Source organism: Centruroides vittatus, unplaced genomic scaffold (assembly GCF_030686945.1).
Source record: "Centruroides vittatus isolate TY-2023 unplaced genomic scaffold, ASM3068694v2 scaffold_149, whole genome shotgun sequence".
Classification (NCBI taxonomy): domain Eukaryota; kingdom Metazoa; phylum Arthropoda; class Arachnida; order Scorpiones; family Buthidae; genus Centruroides; species Centruroides vittatus.
In genome coordinates this window covers 1,941,072-1,961,782 of record NW_027122681.1, presented here as the reverse complement: position 1 = coordinate 1,961,782, position 20,711 = coordinate 1,941,072, and the positions used below count along the sequence as shown (strand labels likewise).

General features: G+C 32.7%; 1 protein-coding gene and 1 pseudogene across 2 annotated transcripts; one reads left to right on the top strand and one right to left on the bottom strand.

The window, feature by feature from the left end:
- Positions 1 to 100: 100 nt before the first annotated feature.
- Positions 101 to 14,994, bottom strand: OSCP1 (Organic solute carrier partner 1). Of its 2 annotated transcripts, XM_067285004.1 has the most exons (11): positions 14,745 to 14,994; positions 9,330 to 9,484; positions 9,083 to 9,250; positions 8,931 to 9,011; positions 5,378 to 5,481; positions 5,176 to 5,292; positions 4,714 to 4,783; positions 4,487 to 4,629; positions 1,645 to 1,705; positions 492 to 603; positions 101 to 384 (listed from the first exon to the last, which is right to left on the bottom strand). In XM_067285004.1, coding segments are annotated over exons 1-11 (1,125 nt in total). In that variant the 5' UTR covers positions 14,857 to 14,994; the 3' UTR covers positions 101 to 382. The 2 variants fall into 2 exon arrangements, with proteins under 2 accessions (XP_067141105.1, XP_067141104.1); XM_067285003.1 differs by lacking the exon at positions 101 to 384 and having other exon boundaries at positions 448 to 603.
- A 350-nt stretch (positions 14,995 to 15,344) lies between these two features.
- On the top strand, positions 15,345 to 16,310 carry LOC136987291 (peroxiredoxin-1 pseudogene; annotated as a pseudogene).
- The last annotated feature ends 4,401 nt before the right edge of the window (positions 16,311 to 20,711 follow it).

Genomic DNA, 20,711 nt, shown 5'->3' with positions numbered 1-20,711 from the left:
TATATTCCATCTTTTTTATAGAAAACATGTTGCTGTTTGATAAAACTGAATATATATATATATATATATTTTCTAAATACAATAATACGATGTTTATAAACACGTTTCACAAATTATAACAATTTTATTTTTAAATAAACAAATACATAAAAATAGTTAAAAACTTAAACATGTGCAACATTATAAGATTTTGTTCTAACATTTATTCAAATATGGTAATGAATCTATTTGGTTTCCAGCATTTATCTCAAGTGCTTTGAAAATGTAGTGCATCATTTTTTCATTTACAAAGATTGTTAGTTGTGTATGATCTGTCTTTGTGTGGTTTGATATTAATAAATATATTCTAACAATCTCTCATTTATTTTATTACGATATGCAATCCTAAAAAAGAAAAATTAGTTACGTATTAATGGTATATTCTTCAACTTATGTTTGCATTTAGATTCAAAAGAAGAAATCGGTACAAAAAACAAATCATATTTACTTACAAGATGCATAATCCATTAATTCTAATAAATTATCATCACCCTTTGCTTTTTCTTCACTATTGTCTGTTCCAAGATCAGCTATAATTTTATCAAGCATGTTTTGCTGAGTTGGCTAAAAAAATATTAATAAATATATAATACTTTTTGGTTAATGTAACTCTTGGTGCCAAAATGGCGGCTTGTCTCTGATTCCAGCAAGGAAACAGTGGGACGCACGTTCTAACCTAACCTAACCTATTCTAATAAATTACCATAATTATTAGCATCCAAATTATTAGAATAGGTTAGGTTAGGTTAGGTTAGAACGTGCGTCCCACTGTTTCCTTGCTGGAATCAGACGAGCCGCCATCTTGGCACTAAGGGTTACATTAGCCTACTTTTCTGTCACTGTATTTTATTATGTTATGAAGAAGAATGTAATGTTTTGTTTTTCGAAAGATTTATAATACTAACACAGGAAAATGTTGCACTCCATTTCATTGATTAACTGATAAAACAATAAGATGAATATCAGTCTTTAAAGGCCAGAAAAATTTAAGAATCGTAAAGCATAGTTCTGAAATTAAATAGGTCGTCCTTAATAATAAGTAAAAAGCTATATAAGTTCATAAATATTATGACTCTTCCTTTTATGAAAATCCATTTGTAAATTTTTCACATTGACTACATTATTCAGTATAATTGCCATTAAATATTAAATATATTTATCTGGCAATTATACTGAAAATTTATTGAATTCATTGAAATTATTAGTGCAAACATTGGTAATTGCAGAACAAGTTTCATTTGATTCTAGCACCATCACCATCACCTTGGTGCATACTTATACACAGATCATTCTTTTTATCTTATAGAAAACTGAATAGTGAGGTTGAGGCCGAAGTTTTAAATGAAAAGCGTGTACGTCAGACGTTCGGTGCCGCTTTCCTGTAAGCGTAGAAGTTTGACAATGGTGTTTGGAAAGTCAGTGGAATTATGCTTGACATTCCAAATGGCATTGTCAAACTTCTTAGCTTACAGGAAAGCGGCGCCGAACGTCCAACGTACACGTTTTCGCATTTAAAACTTTAGCCTCAACTTCGCTAATAATCAATTTTTTCCTACTTATGGATAACAATCTCGCTCTTATGACGATGGTAATAATAATTCTTACCTTTGAAATATTAATATTTATTATTCTTTCTTCTTCTTCTATTTGTTCTTGAGCAATTACACTAAATTACAAAAAATAATTTCTAATTAGTATAAATAATAATGTAAAAACAAGGTCAAATTCCCAAATCACTAATATAAAAAAATTGTCTGCGTAATAAAGCAAATTCTCTATTTAGAACAGTAAGCCTAATGTACTGTACATATACAGCCTTCACTCAGTAAGTTTAAGTTCAAGCAGTCACGAAGGTAACACTGTGGCTGCAAAATATGATTTTCGTGACTACTTCTGGCAGTGGTATAGACTGTAGAAGTGCACAGCTTCTGAAAGTGGTATTGTGTAACTCTTACCACCACTATAATTTGTACAGTAAATTAAAACTAACTATATACTCCTTTCAGTCAATAAGTTCTGAGACAAGATTGTAAGAAATTATTTATATTAATCATTTACACATTCAATAAATCATTGCATGATGATCAAATTTTATCAATTTTTTTTTAAAAATAACATATCGATCATTTTATTATACAATAATCTTTGATGCATTCATTCCATTAACTGACCAAAGACAAAGAGTGGTAGTTTTAATGCATACAAATATGTAAACATTCTAAATGCGCAATAATCCAACATAAATTTATTATTTAAGTTTTTCCGAATAAGAAAAATTTGACAAAAAATATTCCGAGCTTTTACTTATTCTGTAAATTAAATTAAAAAAACACTGTGAATTCTGTGTAAATCAAATAATTCTGTGAAAAGGATTCTCAACTTAATAACAGATTTTCTTTGAACAAAGTCAGATTTCATTATAATCTTGAATATGAATTATGATTGTTTTAAGGAATATTTACTTAAAAAGATTCTAATAACTAAAAATCTGTTTTTAATAAATTCCTATCGAATCTTTACAAATGTGACTACCGTATTTTACGGACTATAAGACGCACCTGAATTTTGGAGGCAATTTTTCGAAGAAAAGGTGCATCTTATAGTCCGTAAAATACGGTAATTAGAATTGAAGACATTTAAACAAACTGTTTAGTCAAACTACAAAAATAAGAAGTTTTTGATGAAATGTATAAAAATTTTCATTTAAATGGACAATTAAAGTTTATAAATACATTTAAAAGTTTTTTGTTTTTAAAAATCATTACAATATATAGAAGCAAGGGCGTCGCCAGAGGGGGGCAGAGGGGCAGTTGCCCCTCCCTAGACATGCGAAAAAAATTATTTAAATGCTAAGTCATTTATTGCCCGATTTATAATTCCCGCGCGAAAAACCCAAGAAGATAAGAAGATTATTTTAATTAAAACATAAAGCTTCTTAAAATTTATGAATCGTTTTTATTTTACCTACATACAATTCATATCCTCTATCAATTTATATCATCTTGCCCCCCCTGGCCCATTGGCTGGCAACGCCCTTGTATAGAAGTGGATTCAAAGATACTAATAATTTAAAGTTTTAAACATATTTCTAGCCAGCTCTAATATAAAAATATACATTAATGTGATTTCACTCATTGAAAACTAACACGAGATACTTTTAAATTAATAATGAATAATTTTTATTAAATGGAGTTCCTATTATACAAGGTAATCAAAGTTTATCCGCAGTGATTTTAATGTTTCAATCGTACGAATGTAACAGGTTGTGATAAATTACAACAGTATTAGCTCTATTGATTTTACTTGCTGTAAACTTCCTGACAGTTTCAACACTTGATTTACAGCAAATGTTGGAAGTGTCATCCATCATGGTCAGACACAAAGCTGCTACTCTTGTTCTCCAAAGTATCAGTAAAAGGTATCTCGCACACTGGACTAGCACAGAACTAGTGTACAACTACTACAGACAGACTTTTCAATTTCCCCATTTATACTTTGTCTTAATTCTTTGAAAATTCTTTTGGTCTTAAGCAAAATTTGTAGAATGTTTCATAAAATATATTTGAAAACAAATAACTGGCTACAGTATTATACATTTGAAAAAAATAAATCTGAGTTGCAAAAGGTGTCAATCTATTACAAAATAGAAATCATTGATATTTGCTCTACTCAAAGCTTTAGCTTCAGATCAAAATGCTAGAAAGCAAACATGACAGCGTGTCTCTGTGATTAAAAAGTACTGGGAATAGTTCAATAAAACACAAGATTTGCATTTATTCGTCAAAATTCATTTTGTTCCCTTCAAAGTTAATCCCTTCCCACTGTAGTGCATTCATGCCAACATTTTTTCCAATCTTCAGTAGGTATGTGCTGCTTGACGATCTAGTTAACAACGGATTGTATATATGATAGATCCCATAAAACCATAATGGAGCTGAAAAATTTGTAACCACCTGTACCTTTCCTATGAGCAGATACATAAATAATAGGCTGTAAGTAACACAATGCTATAGAAGTAATAGACTATAGTAATATAGCAGTGTTTTTTGACCTGTTTCTAATAGCACCGCAACTTTATCAATTAGTTATTGTGCTTTTCATACTTTCAGTAATATGTGTAAGAAGTGTTATAGCACTACTCAGAGCTGTTTGCAATGTAGTATTAAAGTGTGATTCTGTTAATACACATAATTTCATCGGGACACACTGGGGTTCCTACCCTAAGGTTTCTCCACCTCTTGATGGCTATTTACAGCATCCCTGAAGTGTTGTTGAAACACTATAATATGCCACAACCTCCCTATTGAAAACTGCTTTTGTATAGGTTTGTCTAAATTTAAGGTGATCACTTAACATAATATTTCTAAGAATGTACCCTCATTGTTATACTATCACATCTAAAGTGAATAATTTAATAATAATAAAATATTAAAAACAAGATACTAACTTTTCATCATTACCATTGCCAAACATACTAATCGAGAAATGGGAATCGCTCTGCACCATCTCTGATTGCGTTTTTCCTATAAGACGAGCCATTAAGTCTAATTGCTTTTGAGCGTGATTATCGATTTCCCTTTCTTCTTCTTCCTAAAAAACAAATTGCAATTATAAAATCAATGCTTTATTCTACAAATAAAAATATATATATTATATAATATTGTAAATACAAACTTCTTCATAATTAGTTTGTGGTGATGGGATTGAATATTCAGTTCTTCCAGCATCTTTATAAGTTGTATAACTAAAACAAAAACAATATGTTACATAATTTATTATTATTTTTATATGGGGTGAGTCAAAAGCCCCTTTACACTCTTTTCATTCTGAAAGCATTGAAGATATATTAATTTTTTTAATGTAGACACAACGGAAAGTCATGGGTAGGACTCTGCTGAACTTGAAAATGGTTTTCAATGTCACTTACAAGCAGAAGAAACATAAAATTTCCAATGAAAGTTAAAGAGCACCATTTAATTAGTCTGAAACCATTTTCTGGATTAAAAAATACATACCTTTAGGACTGCATAATTTGCAACTTAAAACAAAATCTCTTAATCCTCAATTTAATGTGACTTTAAAAAGGGTGCAACGGACTACTCGCCCTATGTGTGTAGACATACAATATTTCCTTACATATTTGTTCCTAATGTTGTGCTTGGTTGATCTGGATTCATTGCATCCGAGGGTAAATAATTTCCACCATTTAAGAAAAATGTTTCTGATAGAAGAGAAACATCAGATCCATATTCTCTGTAAACAATTATAAATTTTTTTGTTGATTTACATCTATTTTAATACAAGGAATTAAGTCGAAAAAATTTTTATTTATTAATACCTTATAGTTCCAGGCACTTCGAAGCCGTAAGGCACTGTTCCTTGAGATGGTATTTTAAACCTTGCATTTTGATGCTGTATTCCCTCTTTTATGAAAATAGAAACCTATTACATGCAAGTGTAATTTTTTATTTTGATAAATTTTTCCATGAATATTTTGTACAAAATTAAAATTTATTATTATTTTATTAAAACAAATGACAGTGATTAGATAACTTAATCTAAAAAGACAAATTATGCTAGACAGATTCAATACAGGTACTCCTCACTTTACGACCTATCTGCTTAACGACCACGCTCACTTACAACCTCCAATTCAGGGAATCCTCTTTCTCAGCTTGAGTGTTGGTCAGTGGCAAATGGTGACATGCGCACTATAATAGGCTAATAGCATACTATAATAGTCTTTTTCTGAATAAATTTGAAGTTTGTTGCATAATTTGTATAATTTTACAACGATCCTATATTCCCGGCACAAGCTCCTCGCTTATCGACCAATTCGCTTAACGACGTAGTTGTCGGAACGGAACTCGGTCATAAAGTGAGGAGTACCTGTATAATCTGTGCCATTATGTTAGTGTTACATTATGCTAGATATAAATAATGCATAATACAGTGTTAGTTGCTACTGCTTAAATACAGAGTCTGAAATTAATGCTACCATTTTATCGTAATTATGTACTACTAGGATAATGTCGAGTTTCGTCTCCTGTCTGCATTTGAACATGTTGTCATCTGCTATATCTGTAGGATGTGCTGTAAACAAAAATGGAAACTCCACAAAAGAGAAGGTATTTCATGTTCTGCAGTTTGCAAAGTCAGAATCGCTCATCGTTTGCAATCTCTGTGAGCTAAAGAGTTCTGGCTGCCACAGGAGGAGTGATGGACATGCAATGACAAACGTAGGAATAATTATCGGTCAGATATGTACAGTACCATGTGAGGCAAAGTGCACATAATGAGAAATTATAATGGGCAAATGTGAAAAGTTGGATGGTTTCCAACGTTTTAGCGCATGTTATGACATTCTAGAATGATAATTACAATCATTTAAAGTGGTAGCATTCTTTTTGGAAGACGATGATATCAACAAATGGGCATCAAGGTCAAATTTTGATGACGATTCTCTCTCATTTAATGAATTTATTAGGGTTTATACAAAAACAGGTTTTCAAATCTCAATTTTTTTACAAAACCAGTTTTAACCAGTTTTCAAATTTTTACCCCAAAAATAGAGATATTTACAGTTTATTTTAAAACTTTTGAATATACTTAATATTTATAACATTTCAAAAATATAACGAAATAAAATCGACCAACGTCAACGCAAACAAAAAAAAAAAAAAAATGCTAGAATATCATATTAAACTATAAAATTTACTCCATAGAAAACCAAAAAAAAGAAAAAGGAATAACAACGAATGCCTACAAAATATATTATTTCTTATTTTTCCTAAGATGATTTTAGAAAACAAAGAACCTCTATAGATCTATTGCTTAACCATGTCCTTATTTTGCACATAAAATTGCTAGTAATAGAAAAAACTCTCTTGCTACTGAGCTGGGTTTAATCATCTTTAAAGCATTGAATAATAAATCTAAATGTTTTGTTCTTCTGTTTGTACCCTCTAATGCTAAAAACTCCTTCTTTAGTGTCTTAGGGCTGGACGAAGTCACTTTTTCGGGTTCTTGAAAATACTTATGTAATCAATCGCCCGCGACTCGATTTTAGGGGCTGTAACTCGCAGCAAAGGGTGGCTTGTAGAGGTATGGTTCCTTTGACTTTTTTGCTCCCATGGATATGCTCTACAGCTCTGATAAGGTCCCAACCGTCTCTGAGTTTGAATTGAGCCAAATTGGACGCTTTTTAGGCAAAGAAGGATTTTTTTTTTCTTTTTGTAGTTAGTTTTATGAAACTTAGTATTTAACAATATTCCCGTTTTATGCCAGAGACGATTTTGTGTCAAAACGTTGGTGTTTTTAATCAAATAATTAATTAATTTTTATGTTTTAAGCGTAGGCTCAAAAACCAGTTTTTTTACTTGGGAAAACCCGGTTTTCAAATGTTACAAATTGCTTCAAAAAACCGTTTTTTCAAAACCGACAAACCCTAGAATTTATTTTAATGTTTGTATGGCCAGTATATGGAGTAAATGATCTATAACAAGCTCCTGACTGTGTTTTGGATAATTTTATTCCAATTTCCACATGCCACATTTTATACATTTTTATTTCATTGGGAGAAAATTGAAGGTCTAAGTGTGGTAGAAAGTTTTTAAAGTAATTTTTAACAATAAAGCATTTAAGTATTTGTTCACTTGATATTAAAGACTATATTTAAGGATGCACATTCTTGCTGAATGCTGAGCAAATATTTGATCAATACCAAATAATTTCGATGATTTACTTTGAACTAATATTTATTATTTGCCATTTTCCACTCATTAATATATCAGGCCAAAGTGAAGGGGACAAATCAGCAATTATTCTGCAATTGGCAAATACTAAATGTGTGGAGCCGACTTAATATTTAATTAATTGTTAAAACGTAAGAAACACAATGTAACTGAATTATCAGTAATTACATTACACTGAAAATCTGGATATTTCAAATTGCTCGTGTCCATGACAACATGCAATACAAAAAGAAAAAAAAAATGACAGGTATAATCAATTTCTAACACTGTAGTCTTCTACTTTAGCTTTATAATTACATCAGGCCCAAAGTCTATTCTCACACATTCTATTTATGACTGAGTAGAAATCGTGCAACTAATTGCATTACTAATTTTGATGCATCAATAAATCAATAAAATCTTTATACAGCTAATTAATAAAAATTTATTTAATCAACTTAAAATGTATGCTTTCTACCTCAAATTAGTAATGGTTTGTCCTTGTACATCATACTTTTTCTGTTAAATGATTCCATTGCTAACTCCTTTCGGGGGAAAATTTTTGAATTGAAATAACGTGACTTCTAGTGAAAACACAAGATCGTATACAGTTAATCAGGGCCCCTAAGTTTTCCATATCTCGTCTTGTCTTTTATATATCTAACCTTGTTCTTCAGATTAAGGTATGACAGACAGGGATGAACGACAGTGGGAATTTATAGGTTAAAATTTATTCAGCCCAACAATGAACAAATAATTTACTGCACATGGAAAATATCCGTTTTCTTTTTTTTAATATCAAACTTGCACTTGGTTTTTTAGAAACAAGATGTTTTTCATATACAGTGGAACCTCACTTAATAAGCACCGACTTATAATTTATCAGATATCTACCTCTAACTATGTTGCCCTCAACTTATTTTGCAAAAGAAGCGTTGAAAATTAGCATTGTGAAATATTTACAATCCACTTAATCTTGAAGTTTATTAAAAGAAATTGCAGTTTTTGTATAGTTATATAATAAGGGTCTAAAGTGTCGCACGAAGCTCACAAGCCACAATTTGGTCCCTGTGATTATATAACTATAATAAATCAAATTAAGTAGTTTCTAGTCTACAAGTAACATATTTTAAAGAACTTAATTTTATAATTACTCACCCTAATCCTCAAATCTTGAAAAAAATTAAGAAGTGTAAATCTTAACAATTGAAAATTGGCCAAAGATAGATTTTGATATGTCTAAAATAAATACATTTTTTAATGTATAATACGTATTGAATAGAATATTTAAATATTTAATATGCACCGACCTCCATAAGCTTGATGTTAACGAAATCAACTTGACTCGCAATATTAGGTTTTGTTATGACAAAATTGCGAATAGCATCCAGATGATTCAGAGTAATCGAAAGAAGATCTAGAGGCATAGGACACAGATACACTTGATATTTGAAGACCATAGTCATCAAATCATATAACTAAAATCAATATAATAATTAAAATAAAATATTTTATTTTTATTAAAATGACTTTATAAAAAATGTATTTAACACCTACCTTGTCCATGCTCGGTGTGTTTAATTTCATAATAGATGCATGAGCAATTTTTTCAAATAACGATCGAAGTGCACTTTTGGAATATAATTGCTGTGGCTTGAAAATTTCATCCATAAATTGTCTATCAAACATAGTCTTGACAATATCATTTACAACTAGGGGAAATAAAATAGTGAGAAGTATTAAAAATATATAAACAATTATTTTCTATTTGTACATAAATGTTTTTTCTATAAATTCTATTATTTATTACTAGAAAAATACAGCTTAAACCACTCTGGGGTATCTGGGATTGAATCTGGATGACTAACTTCCAGATATGTCGAGGCTAATACATATATTCTCATTATGGGTGCAGCCAGACCCTCCGTTGTCGGCCTGGCTGAACCCATGGTAGATATTGAAAAAAATCCCTCTTAGTACCCACAGAATAGAAAGAGGGAAGAAAATACAGCTTGAAGATGATTTTAACTTGTTAAAAATGTCTGTGATCTACTTTTCTCTTTAACAAATACAAATGTTTGCTGGGGTTGCGATGGCCGACTGAGTGTCTTGAGTGGATGTTTCTGGCCGTGGGGACGGAGGTGTTCCCAGTCGGCGTCGTAATAGCTGTCGATGGTTATGTCTTTGGCTTATATATGCTGGAAGAGGAGATCAGACCAAAGGTCCGGGTAGTGTAACTGGCAACACGACCGCACGGTAAGCGGGAGTTGCGGGTTCGAGTCCCACTTTGGGCCGATCTTTTCTTCCACAAATGTTTGCTTATTTATTCAGAGATTTACAAGACTGCAGTGATATTCAAGGAATATCATTCATCTTGAGTGAAATATTGTATTTTTTGCCTTATTAGATGCAGCACATTTTTCTTGTTGATATTTGTTTTTTGGGTATTCTCCACAATATAATGACCATTCAGCTTACAGGACACATCCTAATTTTCGGATAAATTTTAATTACAAAAAATGCAACTTATAAGGTCAAAAATACAGTAAATAATGATGATAAAGATAACATTTGCTCATAATTTTACTTCTTTCAAAATATATTTCATCAAACAATTATATTAAAAATAACATCACAAATTACTGAACTGTTATTAAATGAAACCAAATTTATTCTGTAGAATAATTAGGAGATACACAATAGTAAAATAAAAACAATGTTGCTTTGTTTCTAGTGAAACATAAATATAACATTAAAAATTAGCTAGCATCAATTTTATTAATATTAATAAGTTATGAATAATTTCATGTTTGGCTTCTATTTACATGTGCTTAACATGTTTTATGCATGATAGTAGATGACTGAGCATTTAAGGCAATGATTTTCAACCATGATGCCACATTGACGCAGGGGTGCTGCAAAATATAGTGATGAGCAACATTATAATGCTTTTCAAGTTTATAAAGAAGTAAAGGTATCACAAGAAAAAAATTACAAAGTTGAAGATGCCACTATTAGAAAAAGGTTGAAAAACACTGGATTAAGGTGTCAGCCTACTGATTTGGGGGACTCTGGTACAAATCTAGACAGGACAAAAAACTGCAGGAATTTCTTGGAATGGTTAGTATATTGGGCCCTATCTCTCCACCCAGCTGTCCTGTCTTGGGTCTAGCCAAAACCTAGGATGGTCTTGATAAAAAAAAAAGAAGGGCCCTAGTATTGACAATATGGCAGGAAGAGGAAAAAAAAAAGCATGACAGTTAACTATCAAAGTATACTATCAAACTAATAATCATGGTTTCATTTCTGGTAAAAACTAACTAAATTATTAAGAATATCACATGAATTTCTTTAATGATAAAATCATTGTTATAACTAAATCAGATGAGAATGATTCAAGATATTTATTATTAAATAATTTATATATCAGTGTATGTAGTACAATTAATAAGTTTAATCATGTATGGACAAAGAAATATATACACATCATTAGTGTAACTAAAACCAATATTAGAGGACTGGATTTGAATGTGCAAACCTACATTCACTCCTGTCTCACAAGTGAATAAGATAGATAAATGGATGTTTAACCACTCAATAGGAATACAATACTAAGAACAGAAACAGTAATACAAAGTTATGAACAAGATTTTTAAAAAGCTACAAAAGAAGCTTACCTCACAGAAATTGAAAGTCTTGCAATTCAAACCTCGATACAAAAACCTTTAAAATGCAGCCTTTTTATTCAAAAAAGGCTGCATTTTAAAGGCTTTTGTGTCGAGGTTAGAGTATTGGTTAAGTGCAGTTAAGAGAAGAATGGCTTACCATTGAGAATTATTCTCAAAAATTAGGTTAATAAAGTTTGAAAATATTGGCAGATTCCTGTTTATAATTAAATTAGATAAATTGCAGTCAGCCAATTCTAACTGCAAGATTAGTCTCTCGTATAAGTAAAGAGAGATTTTAAATGTTAAACAGATTCTAGCAACCATTATGACAAGTCAGAAGGCTGTGTTTTTATTCCAAACTTTTCCAGATAGTCATTGAATTATTTCCACTGAAGATTTGCACTACTAAGAATGTAAAGTAAACAATTAGCTATTGTACATGCATATGTATAAATCTGTCACATTAAACTCTCTTTCCTGTACTTTAACTCATTCAGCTCTGAATATTTCTTCTATTTACCTGGAGACAAAATTGTTTTTACCCTCAGGCTAAGAGGAAAATTTGTACAGCAAAACTAGTCAAGTTTTCCTTTGGCCAATTTCATCTCAAACAGATAAATGCAATAAACAAACATACCACTGAGCTTGTTACCAGCGTGCGTCTTCTAATAAACAGACCGTTACGAACGTTTTCGAACTCTCAGGTTCTTCTTCAGGTAACTAATAACTCCTGAACGAATGCAATTCAAATTAAATTCAATTGGAACACCAGTCAGTACTCTATCACATGGATATCGATAACGTCATTCGGGCATGCATTCCTTTAACAGCTGTAGATTATCGTAAGTTCTTGTCTATGAGCACCTGCCAGGCTGTTGACAGAGTGATTTCATCCTTATGGTTAATGCAGTTATCATCTTTGAGTGTAGCCATGCAGATGTAAATAGCCTCTAGCCATCTAAGATGGTGTACATGTTGCATAGTGTGGATCACCTTCGCTTGATTGAACATTGGTTCTACGCCTGGGTCTGAGGTGTAGATGGCTAGAGCAGAGTGTGGTCCTCGCATGTAGAATATCATCTGTGTGCTCTTTCATTCTCACTTCTAGGGAGCACATGGTGGATCCTATGTAGACCAGGCTTCTGTCCCATCTATGGTCCATGAGTGGGATGGTGTACACATCCAGAAGTTGTTCTTTGTTGGGGTGTCTTTTCCATTTTGTAAAATGTCAAATATTGTAACACATCTTCTATAAGCAATGCGAATATTCTTTTTCTTAGCTATCTCAGAGTATAGCGATTTAAGGTACGGATTGTATGTAACTGGAATGATATCGGGTGGAACTTCGTTGGGTGCCTGGTTGGGTCTAGTTCTTGGCAACTATGCCATCTGCGGATCAATTTACATGTGATTGCAGGATAACCATGTTCTTTGGCTATATGTTCAATATGCCTCAGCTTGGCTCGGAGAGCTATCTGAGAAGAGGAGTGTGTGTAGGCCTTCTTAATTAAGGCGCTAAAGGCTGCCATGTTATAATGGGGAGGGTCACATGACCTGCCGGTATATATAGATGTTCTGAACCCAGTTTATGGTATACTTCTGTGTAGATTGCTGTTTGTTCAAACTTGATGTTAATGTTGAGGAAATGGGCCTCGGAAGCATGACTATCTCTAGGGTCAAGCTATAAGGGTTATCGTTGAATGAATCGACAAACGCTGATATGTTTGGCTTTACCCTCCATAGGAAGAGAATATTGTCGATGTACTGTACCTTTCATATAATACTATGTTGGGTAAATGCTGAGAGATGATCCTAGATTCTAACTGCCTGACCACCAACTCACACAGGTCTCCTGCAGTGGGGCTACCCATCGGGACTTCTCTACTTTGGGTGTATGTACCGCCATTGAATTGGAACAAGGAATTATAACATAGTAGATGTGCCAATTCTAATATCTGTTGGTGCATAGTGTTATTGTTAACGATGTTGAAAAGTACATCTCTGATGGCGCAAAATGCTGGTGGGAGTCTAATAGACAGGTACAGTGACTTAAAGTCTAAAACCGTTATGAAGGCAGGAGGCACTGATATTTTCTTGAAAAGGGATACTAGGTCTACTGGATTGGTCAGAGTGTATGGGTATCCTTCCAAGTGGGGCAAAAGTAGCCTGTGTGTGAGCTTCTCCAGTTTAATGGTTGGTGCCCAGGCATTATCTATAACTGGTTGTAGCTGTTGTCCAGGTTTATGGATTTTCGCGAAGGCGAACATCCTAGGAATATCTGGACATTTGATCGTGATATTCTTTAACTCAAGGCACCATCTTAGATGGCTAGAGGCTATTTACATCTGCATGGCTCATAGACAAGGATGAACCATGCAGCAGACAAGCATGAACCATTAACCACAAGGATGAAATCACTTAGTCAACAGCCTGGCAGGTGCTCATAGACAAGAACTTGCGACAATCTACAGCGGTTAAAGGGGCACATGCCCAAATGACGTTATTGATATCCACGAAATAGAGTTCTGACTGGTGTTCAATTGAATTTAATTTGATTTGCATTCATTCAGGCGTTATTAGTTACCTGAAGAAGAACCTGAGGATTCGAAAACATTTGTAACGGTGTGTTTATTAAAAGACACACTGGTAACAGGCTCAGTGGTATGTTTGTTTACTTGGTACAAAATTGTATTAATCAAACAACAGTGATACTACGTCATAGTATCACTGTTGTTTGATTAATACAATTTTGGCCTATCTCGTGTTTAGAGTTAAATTTTTTTTTGTTTAATATTTACAAAGACAAGACCTCCGATGCCCCGTCAGTGGCCCACCGACAGATTAGTGGTCACATAAGGTGGGAATTTTATCGAATTTGCATTAAAAATTTTTTATCCGTTCGACTCAATTCCCCCAAGTTTAAATCTAGAGTGCACCACTGACCTGTTATGCTTCTGATACATGTACAGTACTACACAAGTTCTAAGAATTTTGGTAAGATTCTCTTCTCTTCTTTTAGCTCTGAATCTTACCGGTACCATCTTACCTAAGAATTTAAAGGAAAAACAGGAAGAAGAGATTGTAATTAATGTTATTTTTAGTATGTATCTTAGCAATATTTGTCTATGTTGACTTGGTTACCATATCAACAGCAGAAGTAACAAGATGTGTTGAGGAAATTTATTTTAAAACTTTAAATAAAATCAACACATTATCGTGGGATAAACAAAACTAGAAAACGATCGCAACATTATAAGAGTTATTTATTTATAATTAAATAAATTAGAGACGAATGCACACTTACCTTTATCACCTTTGTCCTTGGGAATGTTTTGAGCTTTTAATCTTTGATCCAAAATATACATCATTTCTCCTCCAAGATTAATAACTAAAATGGGAAGAGCATTTAATGCCATTTCTGTTATAATGACTGGCCGCAGTAAGAAATGGAACAAGCAAAAATTGATTTTTCTTCCCTCTTATATTATTTATTTCATTAAAACCATAATAAGTAATCGATTACAGAAAAATCACGTTTTATGTCAATTACACGAGGGGGGGGGAGATTTAAAAATTTTAATTTGTCTGGCAACAACTTAAATATTTATTTATTTTTTTAATTATATAAAACAAATAAAGTCTTTTATAAAATATTGATGATAATATAAATAAATTTTATTTATTTTAATAAATAATTTTATAATAACTTCGTTTTAGTTTCTATTTGTAGTTTAGTATTTTTATGTCTATGACACATCTGGGTACTTTTATGTATATAATATATTATTATTATATAGTTTTATTTTTGGATAATTAATATATTAATTATAGTAATTAAAAAGTTTTAAAAATACTTAATTTTTCAAAAATTGTTGTAAATAATTAATTTTACGCCAGGGGGAGTCGTTACGCTGCGTTAAAGGTAAGCCGTGTGGTGTGTGGAACTCGTGTGTTGAAATCGATTAATAAAATGGCCGGCATTCTATTTAATTCCTTTCGAAAAGTTATGGTTCCGACTGTTAGAATGTCACGATGTTTACACGTAAGTTCGAGATTAATGGCGGCGAAAGTTCAACAGAGTGCTCCGAATTTTAAAGGAATGGCAGTTGTAGATAAGCAGTTTAAAGAGGTTCAATTAGCAGATTATAAAGGAAAATATTTAGTTTTGTTCTTCTATCCTTTAGACTTTACCTTCGTCTGCCCTACAGAAATTATAGCATTTAACGATAGAGCAAAAGAATTTAAAGCTCTCAATACCGAGTTAGTAGCTGTCTCCACAGATTCACATTTCAGCCATTTGGCATGGGTTAACACTCCCAGAAAGCAAGGTGGACTGGGTTGCATGACAATACCGTTACTATCCGACTTTACTAAAAGTATAGCAAGCGATTATGGAGTTCTTTTGGAAGATTCTGGAATAGCATTGAGAGGACTCTTCGTCATTGATCCAAAGGGAATTGTTCGGCAGATTATTGTCAACGATCTTCCTGTTGGAAGATCCGTAGACGAAGTTCTGAGACTTGTCAAAGCGTTGCAGTTTGTGGAGAAACATGGAGAAGTTTGCCCCGCCAACTGGAAACCTGATTCTCCTACTATTAAGCCGGATCCAGAGAAATCAAAGGAATATTTCGAAAAAGTCAATTAATATATTGACTATTTATAATTAGCCTTAAAAGTTTTCTATAGTAAAAATAAACATGATTATATAAGAGTGTAAAGAGCCCGAATATTATAAATACACGTTCTATGTTATCCCTGTATTTGAGTTGGTTAAGTAACATTTGATACCTTAAATTTTATGTGTAAGGTTATAAATTCTTTGGAATTTTGTTTCTAATTCAATAAAGTTATATAATAACAGTTCGAAAAACTGTTCTGTTTGATATTTAGTTACAAAATAATTTGTAAATTGGGTTTTATTATTATTTTTCAACACCATGGCGCGTTGGGCTTTAATATAGTCAGATAAGCAAGCCAGTCAGTCTGTTTCAAATGAAACGAGTTGTGTCATTGGGGGAGTTTTTTTTTTAAATTCTCTCCCCTTTTGGGCACTAAGAGGGCTTTTTTTAGCACGCCCATTATGGGTTCGGCCAGGTCCACAATGGAGCGGCTGGGTGGTGAGGGACGGGGCTCGACATATTCGGATGGATCGCATCCCGAAAAATTCCTAGGAATATTTTGTTCAGTGGCTTATTCGACTGCAGTAAAGCTACATTATCAGTTAACGCGCTAATTAAACAAAATGGCAAAACATTTCTACATAAATTTGATATTGCTTTGTACCAGACACTTTCATGTATATCATTCTTTAACAGAAAAGTAATGGATGGTTAAGTTGGTAGCCTATCGCTCTGGGACACGGGATATCACTTGGACAGGTCGAAACTCTCCCAGGAATTTTTCGGGATTGATCCATCCGGAATTATTGTACCTCGTCCTTCAGGACCGTGCCGTGCTATGATACAGAGAGGCGGCACCGTAAGGGAGCGGCATAAACAGCATTTAAGGGGCGGCTTTTTGAAGACTTGTATCATACTGAAAAAATCTACCGCGCGGCCCTGTCATCCTTCATCTCGCCGGCTCGTTATTGGCTTGGCCAATTCATAATGAGCTTTCTAGAAAAAATGCCCTCTTGGTGCTCATAAGGGCTAAAAGAGAATAAAACTAGAAAATTAATGAGCTTATTTTTCTAAATTATATGTTTTATCTTGTAAGGATACTAATAAAAGTTAAGCAGCTAAATATATCTTAAGAATTATAATTGTGAAATATTAGATCGTGGTAGATGATTAAACCAGGATATCAAGTATTGCATAGATGATGGCCCAGGCATTAAAGATGTCATCTTGTAGTTTCTGGCTCCCCAATTGAAAAACTCGAGTTTTGTGTGGTGGAAAAACCTCACTGCCCAGTTCCCCTATTATGGACTTGACCCTTTGATGACAAAAATTTCCATTTAGTATCCATAAAATAAAAAAAAAAAACTTCAATTAGAAAAAAGTATATGAGAAATGCTTTTGAATGGAATGTTTCAATCGCTTTCCTATTATATTACAAAAATTAGCATAGCATCGCACTTAACCTGTTGACACGCGTCTAGTGCCGATTCAGCACCAATCGATTTTTAATTAGTTCGTGTAAAAATTCTGTGTGAAAAATCTGAAAAAAATTATTACCTGTCTAATTTTTCTTCAATTTGACGATGCGCAATTTAGTTTTTGCTTAAAGCATTTCATTATTTTTATTTAATTATTGGTGTCAAATCGGCACTATGGCGCGCGTGATTTCGGATTTTAATTTTCAAATTTCCCGCCAGTCGTTGTTACTAAAAATAGCCGCACGGTGGCGCGCGCGCTTCTTTGTTTATAATCGCGTTATTTCAGAGTGAATTAGGCCAGGAACACACATGCGTAAAATTCGGCGAAAAATCTAGCGTAAAACAGAAAGCGTAAAATTTTTTTCTGAAATTTTGGCTGAAACAGAACTGAAAATTGAGTAGAGCATGTCTCTACTTTTTACGGCATAAAATTTTTACGCCAAAATTCCTCCAATAAAGAGAAGTCTTTTCTGTGACGTCAAAGTAGACACGTGCTTTTTATTCTAACAATGGCGGCAATGAGGGTTAACCCTACAATTGTGACGGTCTCGAAAAAACAAAAAATAAATGAAATAGAGGAGTTTATTGAATCCATTCGACCACATCAGTGTCATGTATAAAGCCACTATATTTAAACAACGTTTATGGATGGCTATAGGTGCAAAATTTCAAACAACAGGTAGGTCTAGTAGAATTGATTTATAAGCTTAGTATTTAGATTACACGCACGTTCTTTATTTGAATTCGGAATACAAGTGTATTAATTTAAAATTTTCTATATTATAGCAGAGGAAGCGGAAAAAATGGAAGGTACAAAGGAATAGATATATGACAAGAAAAAATTAATAAAATTAGCACTGTTAGTTGCAGTGATGTTTCCTATTCGGTCAGAATTTTTACATGTGTTCTGGCATAAAAGCCTAAAACAGAAACTGAACTGAAAGCTGATTTCTGATTCAGTTTTATGCCACACAATTTTACGCATGTGTGTTCCTGGCCTTACTTCTAATAAACTGAAATTTGACAGGAAATTATTTAATTTTTTACAATGGTATTGTTAATTATTTTATAAAGTTTTATGACACCATCTCAACATTTCCCTGAGTGGAAGTAAACAATTTGTTAGCTATTTGACCCTCAGCCGACAGAGAGGAGAGTTTTTGAAAACCAAAGTAATAAAACGATTAACAGTTTGTTGTATTTCACAGTGGAGGACTAGCGAGTCCATTATTTTCGCTGGAAAAAATAAACAAGCTTTATTATTCTGAAATTGAAAAATAATACAATCCCTTGAAATTTAGCAAATTTCATGTTAATAAATAAAAGTTGAAATCATTAATAGAAAACTGATACTTTACGAGTATAAGTTTAGTTATTGCATTTACAAATCAGATTACAAAAAATTTAAATAAAAATTTCATTTTTTATTACATCAGTAAGTATTTTATACTGTTAGATAGTAGAGAAAACGTAAAAATCGAGGATGTAATCGTAGTCATTCTTATAGCCTATACTGTATTAATAATAAGAAGAGCAACTTAAATTATTATATCTTTTTGGTCATTTTTAAGCCTGTGTATTATAATTTTGTTACAGTCCGAAATTAAAAAAATGAAATAACTTTTAAACTAGTAATCATTTTAATATAAAAATTTACTAAAATGTATTAAATTCTATTTAAAATCTGTAGATATAAGTTATTTTTATAGCTTTTTAACCTAAAATTTAAAAAATATAAAAGAAACGTGTGTTTATACATCTGTTACAGACTAGAATTCGGTGTATATTTATAGTAACTACAGAAACTGCCTCTAAACTCCACATTTTAAATTTTAATAAAGTCTCTCCGGATTTACTTCAAACTTTACACAAGCTCATATTTGAACTCAAAAATAGTGTTAATATTTGTTTATATTTACATTGTTTTACAAGGTAGACTGAAACATGCACCAGACTCAACAGATGGACAATGTACAGTACAAAATCGATTATGCCACACTACTGAAAACCTGTCTGGCTTTCAGTAGATTTCTTATAATTCTCTTAAACCTCATGACAGCCTAGGTTGTCATAAGAGGTTTTGTATATGGTAGAGGCAGACAAAGGCGCAAATATGATGTATTGCTGCTCATGCCTGAGTCAGCAACTTCAGAAATTTTTCAGGGAAGGTCTGTACTCGTTATATTCAATGAGCCTGGATAAAACATTGTGGCGACTACTTCCGAAGCTCACCCGATCGCCACCAGAGGGAGTCCGGAAAAATATATAAAGACCGATTCGAACACGTGCCCTTCACCTTTCTCGACCTTTCGTCTTCGAGTGTCAACTGCTTTTAACCTGTGCGAACTTTGAACTCTTTGTTTGGCGAACATCGCCACAACATCTTGGCACCAACATTACAAAGTTGCCTTTTGTAATGAAATACAAACTGGAATAAATCTCCTTTACAGTTTCCTATCCACGAAACATTCAATTGGGTACAATAGAAATTAATACGATTTTTATCAGAATATAAGAAGTAAAACACGGACTATTTGACGAGCGGAATAAAGATGTAAAGCTAAATAGCAGTGACGTCATTGCGTTACCGTGAAATGTGCCGGTATCCTTGAACCCATGCGATTGCTAGAGAGCTCTTTCTTTTTCTTTTTTCTTTGTGTCAATAAATCGATTTGCCTTATTTGTTTCAATAAATATATTCTTTTAATAACAAACTGCAACAAATATATTAATAATAAAACTTTTCCCACTTGAATTTTATAGCCGAATCTATGTCAATAGCAACTGTTTTTGTAAATTCTGTACCGTTTACGTATTGAAATTAACTAATGTATTTGTTACTTGCAGTATTCCAAACTTTCCCCTTATATTTAGCATCTGTATGTCAAAACACTAGGATGAGCTGGAATAAAAGCTTAGAAAGTGTCAAGGATATCTAGAAAATGCTTCGAGTTTGCTTCTAGAAGATGCTTGATGCACAGACATGTAGAATATTCTGGGAGGACTCCGAGGACCGAAGACTGAACATCTATAAAAGAGTGGTTGTCACCAGCCACGTGAATTTTTTGACAAGTCGTACTCAAAGATAAGGCAGAAAGCTACGTCTGCACCATGCCTTCCTGCTCGGCATTGGCGTGTGTCTCTCTTAGTTGGATCCGGCCGCAACACTCTGAC

Excerpts from the sequence above, each read along its gene's own strand:
- OSCP1 (XM_067285003.1), bottom strand. The coding sequence starts at position 14,856 with ATGGCATTAAATGCTCTTCCCATTTTAGTTATTAATCTTGGAGGAGAA. Across the intron at positions 1,706-4,486 it reads GGCAATGGTAATGATGAAAA|TGTAATTGCTCAAGAACAAA; the intron begins GTTAGTATCTTG and ends TTTGTAATTTAG. Across the intron at positions 604-1,644 it reads TAAATATTAATATTTCAAAG|CCAACTCAGCAAAACATGCT; the intron begins GTAAGAATTATT and ends ATATTTTTTTAG.